Below are 22776 nucleotides of genomic sequence, written 5' to 3'. Positions count from 1 at the left end.
CGCGCCTCGGCCAATGGCAAGTGCCCCGCCGCCGCGCTCGAGCGAGAGGCGTGGAGTTCCCAGCCCCAGGGAGAGGCAGGGAGACGGAGCAAAGGATGCTGCTGCTGCCTCCAGCCTGGCTGGCCGGCGTGGGAGACCCCCCACCCACCCATACCCTGCCTGGTGAAATGCCCCTCTGCCCCGGGGCAGGGAGGCGCCCGTAGCTAGAGCGGCCCCACCCGGAGCCAGGGGACGCACACGCCAGGAGATTTACAGGCAGGACAGAAAGGCACCCCGAGGCAGCCGTCAGCGGTAGGTACGACTGGCCGGCTCTCTGCGCTGGGCAAGCTGTGCTCAGCTTTACACTCCCCTGAGCCTGAGGTTGGCCAGGGGCCGGGCTGCTACTCCAGGCAAGATGGAGCAGCCTGAGAGGTCCAATGCCCGGCCCAGGCAGCCACTCCGCCGAGGATTGTGGGGATGCCCTAGACATGACTTCTTGCCCAGACACAGAGGACCCACTTGCAATGGCAAAATGCCACCCAAGTCCCCTCCTACCTGGGGGAAGACTCCTCAGGCGTCAGATCAGCCAAGGGCTTTGCACTAGAACTCTGCCAAGGAACAGCAAGGCCAGGGATTTGGCATGCAGTATCGAGGGGGAAATCCTGGCTGCCTGAAATGAGAGTTTTGTCCAGGCTTTCTTTCACCCCAAGCATAGATGCAGGACAAAGCTACATAGCATGGTCTGGACTTTAGGCCTAGTATTTGTTTCTCATAGCTCTCTCTCTCATGGAGGGGCAGTTTGTTACATAGAGCCAGCGCATCCCTGGTGACAGCCAAGGAAGGAGCCAGCACGCGTGTACGTACAGACACACACACACACAGAGGGAAAGAAAACATACACATAGTAGAAGGTAGGATTAGAAATGAGCCTTTGTACGGCAACATGACAAATGTTCCTATTCAGGAAGGATGCTTTCTTGGCGCTCTCCACACCCAGCATCCCCACCCTTTTTTAAAGCAAATGATCGTATTTCTATTTTATTCCTTTATTAAGTTCTCCTATATCACTATATTTCAGTGGAGTTGAAACATGCATCCTTACTTTTCTCCCAAAATATTTTCAAGCTGTCAGAGGTTGAACCTTCTTCATCCTTCAAAGAGTAGTGGGTAGCACTGAAAACAAAAACCCATTCATAAAAGTGGGCAGCCTAGTCACTTCATCATACAGAGCTGCCCAAAACAACTTCAAGGCTTTCAGAGGTGGGCACAATACAACCCCCACTAATAATGTAAAGTGCAGAGAACTAGCTGCTACTCTTAGCATGGTTGCTGCCCAGAAAACAATATTTTAATTTTATTTTGAATATAGTTTGGACAGATAATAATAAAGAAAGGCAGTGACTAAAATCCCCCAATACACTAATGTTGGCAAATCTCCTACCTTGCAAGTTATACATCTACTGTTCTTATGACAAATAGGTAGGGTGGTTGTCTTTGCACATTGGTAAGATATGTATAGCTTCTTATGCCAAGTAAAGTGTTTATAATTTTGTAAATAAAGTTTTCATTTTGGAAAGTATCTAGAAATTGAGTTATGAAAACTCCACTCTGTATTGAGAGAAGTGACAAAGTGAAGCGTTTGTGCCTTGTGGTTGAAGAAATTTCTTTGAAAATAGTGCCACCTGCTGTTTGCAACAATCTTTTAAGTATTAGTACCAAACCCTATTGCTTGGGTTCATTACAGTAATAAGAGTAGTCATTATGTTAGACAAAGAACATTAACGAAAGTATTGGCAAGGAGTTTTTATTGCATTAAATAAAAAAGTTAGTTTAAAAAAATCTGTAATTGTTGTAGAATTACAAAGATTGCATTTATTCTTCTCCTCCACCTCCCACATTTATATGCTGAAAATTAATCACACGTTGTGGATCCCCACACAAAGAAATATTTCTGGCTAAGATAATGTCAGAGAAAAATAGACTGAGCTGAAGACTGTGAGAGTCTCAAAATGCTATGGCCAGGAACTGTATTTTCCTTTGTGTGTGCGTTCAGTGCCTAACAAAGTGGGTCCCTCATCCTTGACTAAGGTTAGTAGGCACTATCAGAATACAAATAAATAATAATAATTTTGAGAGTTTTTTTTAAATGTCCTCTTTTAGTACTAGCAAAATAGAGGAACAATTAATATCAGGTACAATTTTTGAAACCAGAAACATCAATACCAGTCAAGATTTGTGTAACCATAACAAAAAGCCAGATTTTATTATCTTTACTCATTAAATAGTATCACATGAGCAGTCCTACTGATTTCAATAGAGCTGCTTGTAGAGGTTCTTTTCAACATGTGTAAAAGTGGCAGACTCAGGTGAAAAATAAGTGACAAGAGAAATACCTAAAAAGACTATTTAGCCACAGGAAATCCTTGATCTTCTGTCACAAGGTCTGTGAGTAATAACAAATACTTTTAAAGTTAAAAAAACAATCCGTGGTCACATTGTCTTGCTTAGAAATACCTATTTCCATTAAAATAGGTGTCTTATACTGATTTAAACTCTAAGGAATTAGAAACACAAAACATTATTAAATAAAGAATGGTGAGAACTGACAAACTCATAAAACAAAAATAAAATTTTCATGCTGACATGCTGCACTTAAATTAAATATCCCTATAATGGCTAGATTTTTTCAACATATTCAGAACAATGTAGCACATCTGATCATAAGCACTGAAGATGAAGATGATAAACTTTTGATGCAATGGTATCACTCATATTTAGTTTGCTACCTACTAACTGCCTTTATGGGAGAATCTTTCCTGGACTTTCTGCTTTCCAAGCAGCTGGACTGTTTGTTCCCTCCCGAAGTGCATGACTCCACATTTATTTGGATTTTGAAACTCATCTTGTTGCAGTGCGTCACCTGTTCTAATCCCTCCAAGAAATGGTAGCTTTGTAGTTGAATTCTGCACTCATATGCATTTGCTACCCCTCCAATTCTAATATCATCAGCAAGTACAATTATACTGAATGAACACTTTAATTCTGAATGCTAACTAAAGATCTAGAATAAATAGTACTGACCCCTGTTGATACTTTACCCCTTTGGAGGGTTTACTGGTTGCTCCTCCTCTTTACCCAGTCTAATGCATGCTTATATGAGTACGATGAGTTCGGTCACAGAGACGCCCTTGGGACTGTCACCCGACATGCTGAAACTACCTCTGAGCCCATTTTCCTTGCCAGCTTGGGACTCCAGAACACTGTCTTGTTGAGCCAGACATGCTACTCTGCTGCAACACAGACCCAGGGTCTGAACCATGCTCCCAAAGCTGCAGACTTTAACCAAAACTGCTCAGCAAGTTTCCTATCCCCAGCACTCAGACATCCAGCTCCCAATGGGATCCAAACCCCAAATAAATCCATTTTACTCTGTATAAATCTTATACAGGGAAAACTCAAATTGTCCACCCTCTATAACACTGATAGAGAGATATGCGCAGCTGTTTGCTCCCCCAGGTATTAATCACTTACTCTGGGTTTAATAATAAACAAAAAGTGATTATATTAAGTACAAAAAGTAGGATTTAAGTGGTTTCAAGTAATAGACAGAACAAAGTAAGTTACCAAGCAAAATAAAACAAGAACATGCAAGTCTAAGCCTAATACAGATGTTCCAATAAGCTTCTTTCACAGACTAGACTCCTCCTTAGTCTGGGCCCAATCCTTTCCCCTGGTACAGTTCTTGTTAGTTCCAGCTCAAGTGGTAGCTAGGGGATTTCTCATGACTGGCAGCTCCCTTTGTTCTGTTCCAAACCCTTTTATAGCTTTGGCACAAGGCAGGAATCTTGTGTCTCTCTGGGTCCCCACCCCTTCAGGCCTGGCCTTACCATGAGGCGAACTGAGGTGGCCGCCTCATGTGCCAGACTGGGCGGGGGAGGAGGGGGGCACCACTAGGACCCAGAGTGTAGAAAATTGTGCATGCTGCTTGTGCATATGTATTCTCTCTGCTCTAGATGCACAGAGATGGTGGAGTGCTCTGCTGGAGGAAGGAGGGCACAAGAGACATAACAGGCAGGCAGGCGAAAAGGTGAGAGGGAATAACAGAAAGCAGCAGGAGCTGCCGGGAGAGAGAGGAGGAGGAGGAGCCTCTTATGTACCTCTCTAGCACCCCCAGGAGCCTGGACTGATTAACACCAGCTTCTCAGGGAGCTTCCTGTTTCCTGCTGCTTCCCTGAACCCACTTGAGGAGAACAGGCAGTCAACTGAAGTAGTAGGAGCCAGTTAGGCCATTAAGACGCTGATATCTTCCCTCACTCAGGCCCTGCAACCAGCCTGCTTATTTGTCCCCTTCAATGGAGTGTTGAGAGCCACTACAGCTGGCACGGATCAGCAGTCATAAGTGAAAGAAGAAAACGTCTCTCTGGGGCAGCATTCAGAAAAAGAAAGAAAGCAAAGGAAGCTTTCCTATCTAAACAGGAAGGAGCTCTCCTGAGATACACAGACACAAATGTTCACGGTCAGCCTTCCGGCCCCAGTGAGGATGTGAGTGGTGAGGAAATGTCTGATCTTCCAGTTAGTCAGGGTGCAGGTGACCTGGCAGCTACTGCAGCATCCATATCTCCATTTCAAATGGATGTAACCATGCACATTCCTGAAGAACAGTGTAGATCAGAGAAGAGTGTGGTGGAGGCGCAAGAAACAGCTGCTGCTGAGTTTAGTTTCTTAAGTCTAGATGATCAAGGACTGTGGACCCATTTGACCAGTAGCCTGAGGGACTTCCTTGTACTGCATAGGCCACAGCAAGTGAAAAACTTCATGTTCCCCAAAGATAATTAAAATAGAAGTTTCTATCCAACACATTACTGGCATGAAATCCCCAATGGTGACAAAGTGAAGAGGTCATGGCTTATGTATTCAAAAACCCAGAATGCTGCATACTGTTTTTGTTGCAAACTCTTCCAGTCTAATATTCCAGCCACACTGGGTTCTACAGGAACAAAGGACTGGAAAAATCTGGCTAGAAATCTGGCATGCCATGAGAAGGCAGCAAGTCACCAGAGAGCATTCCATAGGTGGAAAGAGCTTGAGATGAGACTAAGGTTAAAGGCCACCATAGATGATCAGCATCAAGAGAAGATTGCATCAGAGTCTCTTTATTGGCAAAATGTTCTGAAAAGGCTCATTGCCATTGTGAGAATGCTTGCTACCCAAAACCTAGCACTGTGTGGCACTTCAGATTCAGCCAACCAATGGAAACTTCCTTCAAATTGTGGAGCTGATGGCGGAGTTTGATTCTGTACTCCAGGAGCATCTAAGAAGAGTCACCACCCAAGAAATGTACACACACCACTACCTTGGAAAAACAATTCAAACTGAGATCATACAGTTACTGGCAACAAAAGTCAAACAGAAGATTGTGGCAGATCTGAAGTCAGCAAGATATTACTCTGGTATTCTCGACTGCAAACCTGATATCAGCCATACGGAACAAATGACTTTAATGGTGCGTTTTGTAACAACAACAGAACCTAGTGAAAATGTCCCTGCAATGGTGACTGTCAGAGAGCATTTTCTAGAATGTATTGACATTGATGACAGTACAGGAGCTGGTATGACAAATGTGCTTCTTAAAAAGCTGGAAGATACGGGAATTGTGATAGCTGACATGAGAGGCCAGGGCTACGATAATGGTGCCAACATGAGAGGAAAGAACAGAGGAGTGCAGACACAGATCTGAGAGTTAAACCCTCAAGCTTTTTTTGTCCCATGCAATTCTCATTCATTGAGCTTGGTGGTCAGTGATGGAGCATCAGCTTCTAGTGAGGCTGCTGAATTTTTTAATGTAATTCAAAGCATCTATTTATTTTTCTCTACATCAACTCATCAATGGCAAATTTTGAAGCAACATCTGGGAACATCTTCTCTGACACTGAAACCACTGAATGCCACATGATGGGAAAGTCGAGTGGAGGCGATAAAGCCTATCAAACACCAAATTGGGAAGATAGATGTTGCCATAGTTGCCCTTATGGAGGATAATGCTATGACAGGAACTGTTCATGGGAGAACAGTGGCAAAGGGAAATGGAATCACCAGAAACTTACATAACTTCAAATTTCTGTGTGGCTTAGTGTTGTGGCATGACATACTGTTTGAAATAAATGTTGTAAGCAAGAGACTCCAAGGTGTTGACCTTGATATATCTGGAGCAATGGAACAACTGGACAAAGCAAAGTCATACCTACAGTCTTACCGGTCAGATGAGGGATTTCAAAACGTTCTGAAGAGTGCACAGAAGTTGGCAGAGGAACTTCACACTGAAGCTGTTTTCCCACCCATTCAAGAATACAAGAGTCACCGAAGAAGATGACATTTTGATTACGAGGCACGGGATAATCCCATAAGAGACTCCAAACAACAATTCAAAGTTGAATTCTTTAACCAGGTGCTAGATTGTGCAATACAGTCAGTTGAAGAACGTTTCATACAGCTCAAGGAACACAGTAGTATATTTGGGATGTTGTATGATATTCCAAAACTCCTCACTATACCTGAAGAAGACCTACACCAGCAACGCAGGGCACTAGAGACAGTGTTGACACATGATGACATGTGCGATATTGATGCGAGTGATTTAGGTGATGAACTGAAAGCCCTTTCAAGATACCTTTCAACTCCAAAGATGGTTCTGGAATATATGTGCACAAATAAGATGACCACCCTCTTTCCAAATGCTTTTGTTGCTCTGTGCATACTTCTAACACTTCCTGTAACAGTTGCCAGTGGAGAACGCAGCTTCTCCAAGCTGAAGTTAATAAAAACACATCTACGCTCCACAATGACACAGGAGAGGCTGGTCGGCCTTGCAGCCATCTCAATAGAGCATGAGCTGGTCCAGACTGTGAACCTTCAGGAAGCAGTTCAAATCTTTGCAACCAAGAAAGCACGGAAAGCACCACTTTGATTATTCAAACAGATAAAAATACCAGTGTTTACTATTCAGACAAGAAAAGTTACATTTGCTGTTCAGGTGTTGGAAAGTTAAGTGTAACTTAAAATTGAACAAGGCATTTTAAGTTGTTAGTTCTCCTTTATTGGGGCACGTAGCAGAGCAGTACGATGAGAGAAGTAGAACAGGAAGAAGGCAGAATTGAGACCTTTCAAAGTTTTGGCCCAAGCAAGGGGGCATGGGAGCATCATTTGAGCTCCCCGCCTCAGGTGCCAAAATGTTGTGGGCCGGCCCTGCACCCCATCTTCTAAATGGAAAAGCACCAGGTTTAAGATGGATTCCAGTACCAGGTGACATGGTCACATGTCCTGTGAGACCCCAAGCCTCCATTCTTTCTGGCCTGACTCACGTGAACACAGAAAGGCTTACAAGTAAACAGAGCCATTTACAACCAATTATCCTGGTTAATGGGAGCCATCAAGTTTCTAAACCACCATTAATGGCCCACACTTTGCATAGTTTACAATAGGACTTCAGAGTAATACTTCATATTTCTAGCTTCAGCTACAAGAATGATACACACTCAGGCCTTGGCTACACTTGCACGTTATACCGCAATAAAGCCTCTCAGAGCACTCTACCTTACTCCCCGTCCACACTGGCAAGACACGTAGAGTGCTCTGACTCCCTGACTGGAGCGCTCCTGGTACTCCACCTCCCCAAGAGGATTAACAGCTGTTGCGTATTGGGTGAGATGCTTCAGTGACAGTGTAAATGAGAAATAATGTTACAACGCTCTAATTGACCTCCGGAAACGTCCCATAATCCCCTTAACTGAAGTGGCCTCTCTTGTCTTTGTTGTGAACTCGGGACGCGGAAGTGCCCTTTCAAAGCTCCGTTTCGGAGTGCCGGCTGTTTATCTGGTCTGAGAAAAAAAACAAACAGTTAATGTTTGCTTTGAGTGAGTGAGAGGCGGGGGAGGGAGGGGCGTCTGAATTTACAAGACAGCGTGCTGACACACAGCACCCCAAAAACCCACTCTCTTTCCCCCCCACACTCACACTCCACCCCACCCCCATTTGAAAAGCACGTTGCAGCCACTTGAACGCTGGGCTAGCTGCCCATAATGCACCGCTTCCAATGCAGCTGCAAGTGCTGCAAATGTGGCCATGCCAGTGCGCTTTCAGCTCTCGGTGTGGACAGATTGGAGCGCTTTCCCTAGTGCGCTCTCCAAAGGCTGGTTTAACTTAAAGCGCTCTACAGCTGCAAGTGTAGCCAAGCCCTCAATAGATTATAAGCTTTGTAATGATACCTTACAAGAGACCTTTTGCATAAAGCATATTCCAATTACTTTATATTCACACTTATAAACATATTTCCATAAAACATATGGCGTGCAACATCACAATGGGGCAAACAGCAAAACACAGGAAAAGGAGATTCTTGCATTGAGTATCACCTCCCTCCATGAATAGTCTCATTGGCTTTAACACAACTAATTGCAGAGTAAAGGACTACTCAAAAAAAATCTGAATTTGGCCCTTTGTGTGTATTTGAAGAAAGTAAGTTGCAACTTTCTCTTTAAACACATCAAAACATTAGTCACATTTTTCCTAGTATTCATCAGCTTAGCTCTCCACACTGATTTGGATAGAATTTATTGTTAGGATCAGAGGAATTAACAGAATTTAGCCATTCACAAATATAAATTACAAGTCAGTGGGTAGTATCCTGAGACCCATTAGGCTACAACATTGCATATAATTACCAGTTGGTTTCACCAAAGAGCAAGATGTTCTGCAAGCTATATTTCCTTGTAAGAACCACCCCCACTGTCTTTAGAATTCTTAGAAAAATATTAATACTTATCACTTTTATAGAGTTCTACATCTTCAAAGTATTTTTGCCTCTTTTCGACCGGAGCCCCTGGTCAAATTTCAGGGCCCTGGGAATGTTCCATTTGAAAGTAGAAATTAGTGGAGTCTGGTATTTTCTTTGATGCAATCTTGTTTATTTAAAACAAATGTACAACGTTTTGGGTCTCTGAACACAGAATGAATCAAATAGCAAGAAACAGGTTCTTTTGCTCACAGCACCAAGAACATCATTTCAGCCTCCACCCTTGACCCAAAGCTTCAGGTTTCTCCTAGGACACCATGCTGCTTCTTCTGGCTGGCTGTCTCTCACTGCTTGTCTGCACTATGGAGGCCACAGCAGCATAGCTACATCACAGCAGCGATGCACATTACAACATCAGAAGGGGTTTTTCTATTGCTATATTAACTCCACCTCCATGAGCAATGGCTGCTAGGTTGACCAACTCATTCTTCCATTGATATAGTCAAGTCTATAGATAAGTTTATGGAGGGAATGGTTTAATGGGATAACATGATTTCAGTCAAAGGAACAGCGTGCCATGGCAGGTAAATAGTATAATAGTATAATGGCTAATGAGGGTCAGGCTGGAGAATCTTGCCTACGTGCTCGGTGTTTTACTGATTGCCATATTTGGGGTCGGGAAGGAATTTTCCTCCAGGGTAGATTGGCAGAGGCCCTGGAGGTTTTTCGCCTTCCTCCGCAGCATGGGGCAGGGATCGCTAGCTGGAGGATTCTCTGCTAATTGAAGTCTCTAAACCACAGGATTTGGGGACTTCAACAGCAGAGTCAAGGGAAAGGGTAGGGACGGCTTTGTGGCCTGCATCATGCGGGAGGTCAGACCAGATGATCATAATGGTCCCTTCTGACCTTAAAGTCTATGAGTCTATACCAGGGATTCAGGCAGCACAGTTATGGTGCTCCAGGGTGTGTAATTTTTCAAACTCAAGTGATGCAGCTATGTCAAGCTACATTTTCAGTGTAGATCAGGCCTTAGTCACTCCCAGATTTTTTTGTTTGTTTGTTTCTTCTGCCTTCCCACACACCTCTACTCTATCCAAAAACAATATTCAGCGAAAGCCCTCCAACTCACTCAGTCCAAACTCCTGGGTGGGTTCACAACTCCCTTATGTCTTTTGGGTGGAGGAGTGTTTCTGATCAATTAACATATCTGTCAGGATGAATTAAAGGGTGCATTCACACCAAACTCAAATAAGTTTGTGATTCATGAAGTCACCCCTATTTCTCAGCATAACAGTATTAACCAATCAACCCTCACAATACCCCTGTGAGCTGGATAAGTATTTATCCCCATTTTACAGGTGCAGAAAATTTAGAGGTGTGAGTCAGGGCCAGAATCAGAATTGCTTAACTCAGAACATGCTGGTTCCCATTCTTGTACTTAGTACATTAGACCACACTGCCTCTAGATCGTTTGGATCATTTTTCTAATTGATTAATTAAGAACAATGTATTTTTCCTTTTTCTTTCTCCTTAACTAAAGAAGGGCTATAACATTTCTCAATTAACACACACTAAATGTTTTAAAAATGTATTGTGTGTAAATGCATAATTTTATAAATTTAGTTACCACAGATTGACTCAATTTGAGTTTTAAGCAGACTTGCCCAAAATGCTACAATCATTTGCTCACATTGAGTTGCACAGTCGTCCCACACAGAGGTTGCTATTACAAAAATCAGCATTTTCAACAGCAGGGCAATCGTGAAGTAATTCATCTTCTAATCACAGGAGAAAACTGCAGCATCTTAGATGTAGTAAAAGTGTCTTTTATTAACTTTTTAATGATGACTGCACACTGTGCATAAACCTGGGATCATTACAGGAATAAGAATGAGACTGTGTCAGGTCTATGCTCCAACTGTAGTACTGGTGTACTGGAACTCACCGAAACCCCTGCCAGCCCTGTCTTAAAAACGATCATAAAAATTATGAAGATCAACTTTTTTGTCTTTGGAGTGGCCACACTATACCAAGTGATAGACAGGTTACAAAAAAAAAAAAATCCAGATGGCCTTCAAAATCCACACACTAAGACTTCCGTTTCAAAATCATACAAGTCAAACACAGTGCTAGCCTCCCACTATACTTGGCAAATGTTTCAGGAGCAAAGTATAAACACTTCCAGCAGAGGGCATCTTAATCTCAGTTTATTTGCCAAATAGTATTGACTCCATCCTTGGTTATGCTTATGACAACTTGTTTTTGCTTAAATAGGAAGACTAATGAATACCTATCCCATTATGCTTCTCTGCAAATGCATTCCCCTTGCTACATAGGGTTTATCATACAGTTTTTAGAATCCCCTATTTAAATTATTGACAGCATTTCACTGAGATATATAGAATACTTTCTCTCATACTGAGTAGAACACAGACAATTTTTTCCTATTCTAAATTATCTTTCATTACGTATTGGGAAAATATACATTAAAATATACCTTTAAGATAGTCTTTTTAAAGAAATATATACACAGATAATTAATATAGTATAGGAGATATTTGGTATGTCACAATGACAGAATAAAAGATCACAAACTTGGGTCAGAATTACTCAATGTTCATACTGCTGAGTTATGAATAAGATTGCCTGCACCTTTAAAAAATAGGATACTTTTTTTGTGATTCACACTATGGTTTCAGTGATGATATTTTCCTTCTTCATGATGGAACGTGTTGAAAATATGGTTTAAAACAAGTGTTTTTTCTTAAACTAGAAATAAAAATAATAAAACAGGTATATCTTATTATATTACTGAGAAAAATACTAAGGAAGAAATTCAGATCACAAGCATGAAATGATCAGATATTTTTCCATATAAATAGCATTTTTAAATGAATAGTATTCAGTCCCACTACTTGAATTGCTGAGATAAATTGACTGCATGATGAGGTCTTTGATCAAGTCTGTCTTTTCGTTTAGAGAAAACATTCAAATTATAATGTGGAACATCTGGTTTCCACATAAAGCTCAGAATTTACCTTCTCTTGTGATCTTCTTATCTGAAAATTTCACAAAGGGGATATTCTCAGGCCATGTCAGCATTTCAAGGTTTTTGAATGCATTTTTAGCAACCAGCCAGGTGCTCAAGCCAGTGCCAATTATTGGGATGGAATATTGATTACTGTGCTTATTGCCAAGAGTAGCACCTGTAAGCCTTTGTACCAGCCTTAGCATCACTAAGGCAAAGCTGGGGGAGGGAGCGGTCACAAGATGTGGGCCTGACTGCGACTTACCTGATATGCTGGGGTAAGCGTCTGTGAAAAACAGGAAGTCTATCTATATTTGACTTCTGGTGCATCATGTGTGGGACTGCGGACTCTCCAAAAGCACATCTATACAAGAGCTTTAAAAGTGCTTGCTTAATGGTTTTTCTTTGGTTGACTTGTTGATATAATTGTAGAAGTTACTAACATAAAAGGGGTAGACAGGTCTGAGGGATTTGGATTTGACCTTTTGGACATCTCTTGGAATCCCCAGCAACAGGAAGCTAGCTGGCCACTTGAACCTTGTTGTTTGACCACTAAAGACCCCTCCCCCAGAGCATGGGTAACTATTGTTTGGGGGTGCTCTGGAACCTATTATGTTTGTATGTCCTTGAGACTAAATAAAACAGGGACTTTGAGTAAAGGCATTCTGGAGAGAGTGCTGGAGACTAAGTAAAGGCTTTAAGTAAAAGCACTTGACTTTTTGTGATTTATGCCAGACATATAGCAGATGGAGGTGCTGCATCTCCCTTGGTTTATTTCCGGATACCAACTCACAGAGAGTAAAGTTACCAAGAGCTTTGGGTTTAGGTAACCCTGGGTAACAAAGGGACTAACAGGAAGATAGCAGATCATCCTGAGGAAGGGTGGTAGTGACAGTCTGTTAAGAAAGCTGATTTACTAGGGGTAGGACCTGTATCTGTGCAGTCTTAGAACTGTGAAGAGACAGGGATCAGAAACAAACACAGCCTCTGCCTGGAATACCTGTGCCTGAAAGGTCTAATATAAAGTTGACAGAGTTATCTTTGAGTTCTCATTTTATGTGCATATGAGTGGCACAGGTAGTGATGCCTATAAGTTACGGTTACCCAATACTTACTATTCTTAATGACTTCTTTATTTCAGTCTTCACTGAGAAGTCTGAAGGAATGTCTAACATATATGGAGATATGCCTATCTCATAGAGCTGGAAGGGACCCTGAAAGGTCATCAAGTCCAGCCCCCTGCCTTCACTAGCAGGACCAAGTACTGATTTTTGCCCTAGATCCCTAAGTGGTCCCCTCAAGGACTGAACTTACAACCCTGGGTTTAGCAGGCCAATGCTCAAACCACTGAGCTATCCCTCCCCCCAGTCTCATAGTGAATGCTAATGGGAAGGGGGTAGGTTTAGAAGATAAAATAAAAAATCACTTAGAAAAGTTAGATGCCTGCAAGTCACCTGGGCCTGATGAATGCATCCTAGAATACTCAAGGAGTGAATAGAGGAGGTATCTGAGCCTCTAGCTATTATCTTTGGAAAATCGTGGGAGACAGGAGAGATTCCAGAAGACTGGAAAAGGGCAAATATAGTGCCCATCTATAAAAAGGGAAATAAAAACAACCCAGGAAACTACAGACCAGTTAGTTTAACTTCTGTGCCAGGGAAGATAATGGAGCAAATAATTAAGGAAATCATCTGCAAACACTTGGTAGGTGGTAAGGTCATAGGGAATAGCCAGCACGGATTTGTAAAGAACAAATCATGTCAAACCAATCTGATAGCTTTCTTTGATAGGATAACGAGTCTTGTGGATAAGGGAGAAGCGGTGGATGTGGTATACCTAGACTTTAGTAGGGCATTTGATACAGTCTCGCATGATATTCTTGTCAATAAACTAGGCAAATACAACTTAGATGGGGCTACTATAAGGTGGGTGCATAACTGGCTGGATAACCATACTCAGAGAGTAGTTATTAATGGTTCCCAATCCTGCTGGAAAGGTATAACAAGTGAGGTTCCGCAGGGGTCTGTTTTGGGACCAGCTCTGTTCAATATCTTCATCAACGACTTAGATATTGGCATAGAAAGTACCCTTATTGAGTTTGCAGATGATATCAAACTGGGAGGGATTGCAACTGCTTTGGAGGATAGGGTCATAATTCAAAATGATCTGGACAAATTGGAAAAATGGTCTGAGGTAAACAGGATTAAGTGTAATAAAGACAAATGCAAAGTGCTCCACTTAGGAAGGAACAATCAGTTTCACACATACAGAATGGGAAGAGACTGTCTAGGAAGGAGTACGGCAGAAAGGGATCTAGGGGTTATAGTGGACCACAAGCTAAATATGAGTCAACAGTGTGATGCAAAAAAAAAAAAGCAAACATGATTCTGGGATGCATTAACAGGTGTGTTGTGAGCAAGACATGAAAAGTCATTCTTCCGCTCTACTCTGCACTGGTTAGGCCTTAACTGGAGTATTGTGTCCAGTTCTGGGCACCGTGTTTCAAGAAAGATGTGGAGAAATTGGAGAGGGTTCAGAGAAAAGCAACAAGAATGATTAAGGTCTAGAGAACATGACCTATGAAGGAAGGCTGAAAGAATTGGGTTTGTTTAGTCTGGAAAAGAGAAGACAGAGGGGACATAATAGCAGTTTTCAGGCATCTAAAAGGGTGTCATAAGGAGGAGGGAGAAAATTTGTTCATCTTAGCCTCTAAGGTTAGAACAAGAAGCAATGGAGGGTTAGGTTGCACATTAGGAAAAAGTTCCTAATTGTCAGGGTGGTTAAACACTGGAATAAATTGCCTAGGGAGGTTGTGGAATCTCCATCTCTGGAGATATTTAAGAGTAGGTTAGATAAATGTCAATCAGGGATGGTCTAGACGGTATTTGGTCCTGCCATGAGGGCAGGGGACTGGACTCGATGACCTCTCGAGGTCCCTTCCAGTCCTAGAATCTATGAATCTACAACCCTGCTCTCGGTTGCTTATAACTTTGCCAGTCTTTAACTATTTGGACTGAAGTTTTCCATGCTGTGTGTCTGCCTCAGGCTGAATATTTCTGGAAAATTTCAGCAAAAATGGTTCAGCCATATCCCAGAATAAGATAGGGGAAAATACATTGTTCTACCCATATTTAAAAAATTATCACAATCATTTTATTGAGAAACTCTAGCACCTCTGTACTTGAAACTTGGCAGGATGGGGTCACCCTGTGGTCTGGAACATGCCTTTTACTGTCCCTGTGAAAATCCATCCAAATTTGGCCAAGTTATAAGCCTCCGAGAACCACTGTTCTTACGTGCTCAGTAGAGACTTGTTAAATTCTCCAATGTTTCTGTCTGTACTGAATACGTACCAGCCCAGGGCTGCAGAAGTCAAGCAAGACTTCCCCTGAAATTACTGATGCCAGGGTCCAAGGACTGTTTCTCCTGAGTTCTCAGTGCCCTCCCCTCCTGTCTCCCCCCCCCCTCCCAGGATCCAGGGAGTAGGAAGCTGTTTGACTGGAATTCAAAGGGGTACGGTGCTGAGCAGGAGACTAGGAAAAGGTGTTGATGGGGTTTAATATGGAGACTGGGGTTGGGATTGAGACAAAGAGCTGAGAATAGGCTTTGAGAGACAAGGATAGGCTAGAGAAGCCAGGGATAGAAGGGATCAGGCTTTGTTGAGGTGTGGGAGGCACAGAGTCAGAAGGAAGCAAAGACAGAAGAGTCTGTAACCACTAGAGAATACTCTCCCTCAGAACCTAGTATAGAGTCAGAGTTTAAGGCCAGAAGGGACCACAAGATCATCTAGTCTGGCCTTCTGTATATATCACAGGCTACCAACACCACCCTTACACTAAACCCAGCAACCAACTCCAGAATTCAGGAGTCTCAAGATTCCTTTGCTGTCAATATAGTTCCACATAACCAAATTTTGGTTTTTTCAGTTTGCTTTATTAAAAAGCCAGGAAATTACACACACACAAACTATTTTAAAGAACATTAAGGTTGCAAAGTCAAGCACTCAGAAGTACAATCTTAATTTGACTCCGTTGTGTGTATGCATTATATGATACAGTCTCTAATTACATGATCACTTCCTTCCCCCGCTGCTCCCCGCAGCCCCCAGGAGCCAGGTAACACTTCTGTACTTTGACGTATCCCAAAAATTACAGTTCATAGAATCATAGAATATATATCAGGGTTGGAAGGGACCTCAGAAGGTCATCTAGTCCAACACCCTGCTCAAAGCAGGACCAATTCCCAACTAAATCATCCCAGCCAGGGCTTTGTCAAGCCTGATCTTAAAAACCTTGGTATGATCAGTTGGTATGATCCTTCAAACATGTAGGATATTGGTGTGCTTTCTGTTACTCTGTTAACAAATATACTTTCCTTAAACATACTAATATCAAATCTCATCATGCACAGGGCCTAATCATGTCCTACTAGATGATACCATGGTTTTGTAAACAATTTTGTAACATGGCTATGCCCTATTTACATTGAGATATGAAATGATCTTATTCCCGTCCTAACAAAAACTGATTTTAAACGCGACTCTAGCTTACGTAAGTGAAACTCTAGTGCAGATGCATTCTTAAGGGTTTTGTAATATGAATACATATAACTGACGTTGTTAGCAAACATTTGATACCATACATGTGTTTCCTAACAGTCAAGGTTAGATGTAAGTAGAACACAGCAGATTGTATTAAAGCACAGAATTCACCTGATCTTGACTGAGACTGCATGCAATTCTAACCTGCCAGGATTCTAGAATGGGGTATTTTAGCCAACCTTAGAAATGAAGTTTGGAGATGAGAAATGGCATGAATGAGATTAGGAGAGGTTGAAATCATTCCGTAATTTTGAAGGAAATAGACACCAGAGTAACAATAATGATGCTGTGTTCCTACAAAGCAGTGTTTCCCTGCTCAGGCAGAAGCTGTTTTCAGATGGGAGAGGAAGTAACATTTGTTTTCAGCCCAGAGGATATGAAACAGGGTAAAGTATCATAAAGCACCATAGCAACCAGTCTACCTCCCTCTGCTTGTGCTTTTGGACTTAAGACCAGAAGGGCAGCAAGAAATTATTCAGGTTGATAATAGGTTTGGCTCTAGAGTAATCAGGGGAAGGAAAAATGGAGACTGGGAAATAGAGATAAAAAGGAATGAAAGGAAGGAGGGAAGAAGCAAGAGAAAAAATGGAAAAATATAGAGATAGTGGGGGAAGTCAGAGAAGTAAAGCAAACAGGGAAGAAGGAAGGAATTAGCACACAAAAAAAAGAGAGAGAGAGCACACACAGTGAGGGAGGATAGCAGTCTAAAAGCTGGAACACAAGAGAGAAGCAGCAAAAGCAGTTTTTGAGCTGCCATGTTCTTCAATTAAATCTACATTGTAGTTCCAGGTAGCTCAGATGATTTCCCTCATTCTGCCAAAGAAGTGTTTACAATCAGTCCTATTCACTTATTAGTATGAACATATTTGACTTAATTTTGGTCATCATTACCAGTGTATTGTTAAGATTAAATGATATCAGATAGAAATGATATAATTTAAAATCACTGACTGCTGCCATTTAACAGAGATTCTACTCACCATTTATTTCTCCTAACATAGCGCCTTCTGTTGTGTTTATCAGTGGGGAACTTGGAGACAAACTGGGACTAATGGTCTTCAAAGAATTGTAGAATTAAAAAAATCTGTTGAGGAAAAATATAAACAGCCATAGCAGTATCATCAATATCTATAATAATATGATCTGTCTAAACAAAAATAATTTCAGTCTACTACATTCAGTGCTACATTTCAGACTTTTTGTACTGTGTAAGGGTTGCAGTACATTCTAGCTTTATCTCAAAAATGACCTTCCCTGACTTGATCATGACTTATACCATGGGACATCATCAAGTGGAAAATAATACCTGCTGTTGCTAAAGAACTGCTTAACATTCAATGCACAACAAAATATGTGTGGTAGATAGTCACAAGCAGTCTTGTAAGATATATTGTATCAAAACAAATTAAATTAAAATAAGATAACATGGCATATTGGATTTTGGAGCTATGCAACATCTACTGTATACAAAAAAAATCTCTTTAAATTTCAATGATCCTCAGAAAGAGAAAAAAAATTTCCTGTGCTTGTGCTATTTGCTATATTACATACCACTGCTTATCATACTCCCATAGCAAAAAAAAAAAAAGAAAAACCTAAAAGACCTTACCATAAGTACAACTTTCTAAAATTAAAATGTAATATCATATTCTTCTATGGCACCATACCAGGGTAGCTTACCTTTGGGCTTGAGAACCTGGGCCTGAGCCATCCCTGATTAAGATGAATCTCATCGGAGAAGGATCAAGTGATCCCAATACAGAAAGCAGCAGGAAACTGTAGGGAGAAGTGGTTGAGAGAAGTAGCTGACAGAGGCTAGAGGTCTGGTAGTAATTGGGGCCTGCTCAGGAAACAGAAGCCTGAGAAGCTGTAGCTGGCTTGAAGAAGCAACTGCAGGGAGTGAGATTGGCTCCTGCAGAGACCTTGAACTGTGACCCAGCTCTGGGAAAGAGTGTGGGGAACCTCCCAACTGAGGGAGAGAAACACTAAACTGAGGTTGGGGCCAGGTGTACCCCCAATAAATTGGACCCCAGGTGGGGAATGTTTGTAATTTTCCTGGGGACTGTGTGGAACTTGTTTAAGGAAACAACCGGGGTGGAGTGCTGCAGAGACACACCACGAGGGGGCACACAGGAGGCAGTAAGCCTCCACTGTGTTACTTATACTCCTCTTGCAGATGGGTAAAATGAGCTTTTGACAGGTTAAGTGACTTGCTTGAGGTCAAGCTGAAACTCATTGGGAAAGCTGAAAATAGAACACAGAAGTCCTGACTCCTAGTGCCCTACTCTCTAATATTAGATGACAATGCCTCCCATGTTATAAATATGCTTCTTTCACTTGGAATCCTGTGTACAAATCTCTTTAAAACCCCCAACCTGTAGTGATTGTCTAGGCTGATATTATTTTGCTGTGCAGCCTATTGACAGAAAAAGGTTTGCTTGGTGATTTTTGGGCAAGTCACTTAACCTCTCTGCTTGCTCAGCTGTAGAATATGTTTAATAGTAACTTGAGTCTTACTGAATGTGATAAAATCTAATTAAGAACCATCCTGGTGGCAGCACTTTGTTTGTATAACATTTGATTCTGTTGCGCCCAACAATAATGCCTCCTGCGCATTGCTTTCACTTACAGTAACCTCCCCACAGCTGCCAATGTGTTCCTCTGCAGTCCAGAATCCTCAGTACTGAGCGCTACAAGCACTCTCCATTCCTAGCCCCAATCCTTTTTCTCCAATTCTCAGTTCTACCCAGGGCACACGCCCTTTGGCCGGGGCTGCATGAAGAGGAAGCATAGGACTATTTACACTGGCCTTGTGCTGTAGCTGAACCAGTGGAATTTTCCCCTATCCAGTTGCAGCTCTGATCAGCAATACAATCTACCCTAATTTAGATAAGCAAAGACAGAATAAAAATATCACTAGACTACTGCACACATCCTTACTAAGATGTGAGCAACAATAAAGAGGAAATAGTCTTTTTCTCAGTATTCTACAACACAGACATCAGAACCAATCAGACTTACATGAAGAATCCAGCTCTTGCTGCCAGAGCAGCTATTTACAATGTTGCAACAAGACAGAGGTGAGAAAAAAATGATGCCTGTGGCAAATTGTCCTTATGGTAATGGGTTACTTCATCACCAAAGTCAGCCTAATGTGTATTCTGGAATAAAATCATGAGCTCAGTCCAATGCACAGTCAGTATGATGGTATTATGTGCTAAAGGACATATACAGTACCTGTGCTGGGCAACTAAGCTTTCAGTTCAGTGGCTTTATTTTATTTCTTTGTGCTGCAGATAAAACCAATCTGTGTTGTTTGGAAAAAACAAATCCATAACCATCTAAGGCTTGCATAAAGAAAGGAAGTCTTGTGTGCTTATGCACCCATCCTGGTTATGCCATTGGAGCAAGAGAACCACAATTAGCAGACAAGAAAACATAATAATCAATGAGGCATTCTTTACCACAGGTAACCACAGTGTTTCTTTGTGGTGCAGAAAATAAACTCAACTCCATGTCATTTACTTGACATGATTTAGTGATTGCTCTTATATTTGCAGATTTTATAGAAACCACTCTCCATGAGCCCCACAAGCTGATTCACTGATTATCTTTGGGACCACATATCACTGCTCCAATAATTAGTCAGTAAAACAAGTGCATCACTTCTGCAAATAATTCAATTTCCCCATCAATGTAGGGTCCAAAGATTTCAAGTTTGCTTTTGAATTATGGTCAGCAAGTTATCTTAAGTGCCTAAACACAAATGCAAGAAGCCTGGGAAACAAGCAGGGAGAACTGGTACAGTCAAGGAATTATGATGTGATTGGAATAACAGAGACTTGGTGGGATAACTCACATGACTGGAGTACTGTCATGGATGGATATAAACTGTTCAGGAAGGACAGGCAGGGCAGAAAAGGTGGGGGAGTTGCATTGTATGTAAGAGAGCAGTATGACTGCTCAGAGCTCCGATATGAAACTGCAGAAAAACCTGAGAGTCTCTGGATTAAGCTTAGAAGTGTGAGCAACAAGGGTGATGTCGTGGTGGGAGTCTGCTATAGACCACCAGACCAGGGGGATGAGGTGGATGAGGCTTTCTTCTGGCAACTAACAGAAGTTACTAGATGACAGGCCCTGGTTCTCATGGGAGGCTTCAATCACCCTGATATCTGCTGGGAGAGCAATACAGTGGTGCACAGACAATCCAGGAAGATTTTGGAAAATGTAGGGGACAATTTCCTGGTGCAAGTGCTGGAGGAACCAACTAGGGGCAGAGCTCTTCTAGACCTGTTGCTCACAAACCGGGAAGAGTTAGTAGGGGAAACAAAAGTGGATGGGAACCTGGGAGGCAGTGACCATGAGATGGTCGAGTTCAGGATCCTGACACAAGGAAGAAAGGAGAGCAGCAGAATACAGACCCTGGACTTCAGAAAAGCAGACTTTGACTCCCTCAAGGAACTGATGGGGAGGATCTCCTGGGAGAATAACATGAGGGGGAAAGGAGTCCAGGTGATCTGGCTGTATTTTAAAGAATCCTTATTGAGGTTGCAGGAACAAACCATCCCAATGTGTAGAAAGAATAGTAAATATGGCAGGCGACCAGCTTTGCTTAACGGTGAAATCCTGGCTGATCTTAAACACAAAAAAGAAGCTTACAAGAAGTGGAAGCTTGGACAAATGACCAGGGAGGAGTATAAAAATATTGCTCAAGCATGCAGGAGAGAAATCAGGAAGGCCAAATCACACTTGGAGTTGCAGCTAGCAAGAGATGTTAAGAGTAACAAAAAGGGTTTCTTCAGGTATGTTAGCAACAAGAAGAAAGTCAAGGAAAGTGTGGGCCCCTTACTGAATGAGGGAGGCAACCTAGTGACAGAGGATGTGGAAAAAGCTAATGTACTCAATGCCTTTTTTTGCCTCTGTCTTCACGAACAAAGTCAGTTCCCAGACTGCTGCACTGGCTGGGCAGCATAACATGGAGAGGAGGTGACTCACCCTCTGTGGAGAAAGAAGTGGTTCAGGACTGTTTAGAAAAGCTGGACGAGCACAAGTCTATGGGGTCGGATGCGCTGCATCCGCAGGTGCTAAAGGAGTTGGCAGATGTGATTGCAGAGCCATTGGCCATTATCTTTGAAAACTCATGGTGATTGGGGGAGGTCCCAGATGACTGAAAAAAGGCTAATGTAGTGCCCATCTTTTAAAAAGGGAAGAAGGAGGATCCGGGGAACTACAGGCCAGTCAGCCTCTCCTCAGTCCCTGGAAAAGTCATGGAGCAGGTCCTCAAGGAATCAATTCTGAAGCAATTAGAGGAGAGGGAAGTGATCAGGAACAGTCAGCATGGATTCACCAAGGGCAAGTCATGCCTGACTAACCTAATTGCCTTCTATGATGAGATAACTGGCTCTGTGGATGAGGGGAAAGCAGTGGACATGTTATTTCTTGACTTTAGCAAAGCTTTTGATATGGTCTCCCACAGTATTCTTGCTGGCAAGTTAAATAAGTATGGGCTGGATGAATGGACTATAAGGTGGATAGAAAGCCGGCTAGATCATCGGGCTCAACGGGTAGTGATCAATGGCTCCATGTCTAGTTGGCAGCCAGTATCAAGCGGAGTGCCCCAAGGGTCGGTTCTGGAGCCGGTGTTGTTCAATATCTTCATTAATGATCTGGAGGATGGCGTGGACTGCACCCTCAGCAAGTTTGCAGATGACACTAAACTGGGAGGAGTGGTAGATACGCTGGAGGGTAGGGATAGGATACAGAGGGACCTAGACAAATTAGAGGATTGGGCCAAAAGAAATCTGATGAGGTTCAACAAGGACAAGTGCAGAATCCTGCACTTAGGACGGAAGAATCCCATGCACTGCTACAGACTAGGGACCGAGTGGCTAGGCAGCAGTTCTGCAGAAAAGGACCTAGGGGTCACAGTGGATGAGAAGCTGGATACAAGTCAACAGTGTGCCCTTGTTGCCAAGAAGGCTAACGGCATTTTGGGCTGTATAAGTAGAGGCATTGCCAGTAGAGCGAGGGACGTGATCATTCCCCTCTATTCGACATTGGTGAGGCCTCATCTGGAGTACTGTGTCCAGTTTTGGGGCCCACACTACAAGAAGGATGTGGAAAAATTGGAAAGAGTCCAGCGGAAGGCAACAAAAATGATTAGGGGGCTGGAGCACATGACTTTATGAGGAGAGGCTGAGGGAACTGGGATTGTTTAATCTGCAGACGAGAAGAATGAGGGGGGATTTGATAGCTGCTTTCAACTACCTGAAAGGGGGTTCCAAAGAGGATGGATCTAGACTGTTCTCAGTGGTACCAGATGACAGAACAAGGAGTAATGGTCTCAAGTTGCAGTGGGGGAGGTTTAGGTTGGATATTAGG

General features: G+C 42.5%; 1 protein-coding gene across 1 annotated transcript in view; it reads right to left on the bottom strand.

The window, feature by feature from the left end:
• The window catches only part of MEGF10 (multiple EGF like domains 10), a 165797-nt gene extending 147583 nt beyond the window's left edge, over positions 1 to 18214 (bottom strand). Inside the window, exons 1-2 of the mRNA XM_065599304.1 lie at positions 18076 to 18214; positions 17376 to 17479 (exon numbers count right to left, since the gene is read on the bottom strand). Coding sequence (XP_065455376.1) covers positions 17376 to 17394 — 19 coding nt within the window. The 5' untranslated portion in view covers positions 17395 to 17479; positions 18076 to 18214. The remainder of the gene's footprint in view (positions 1 to 17375; positions 17480 to 18075) is intronic.
• Between the last annotated feature and the right edge of the window lie 4562 nt (positions 18215 to 22776).

Source organism: Chrysemys picta, chromosome 6, assembly GCF_011386835.1.
Source record: "Chrysemys picta bellii isolate R12L10 chromosome 6, ASM1138683v2, whole genome shotgun sequence".
Taxonomy (NCBI): domain Eukaryota; kingdom Metazoa; phylum Chordata; order Testudines; family Emydidae; genus Chrysemys; species Chrysemys picta.
The sequence above is the reverse complement of the archived record's forward strand: the minus strand, read 5'-3'. Positions and strand labels throughout refer to the sequence as shown.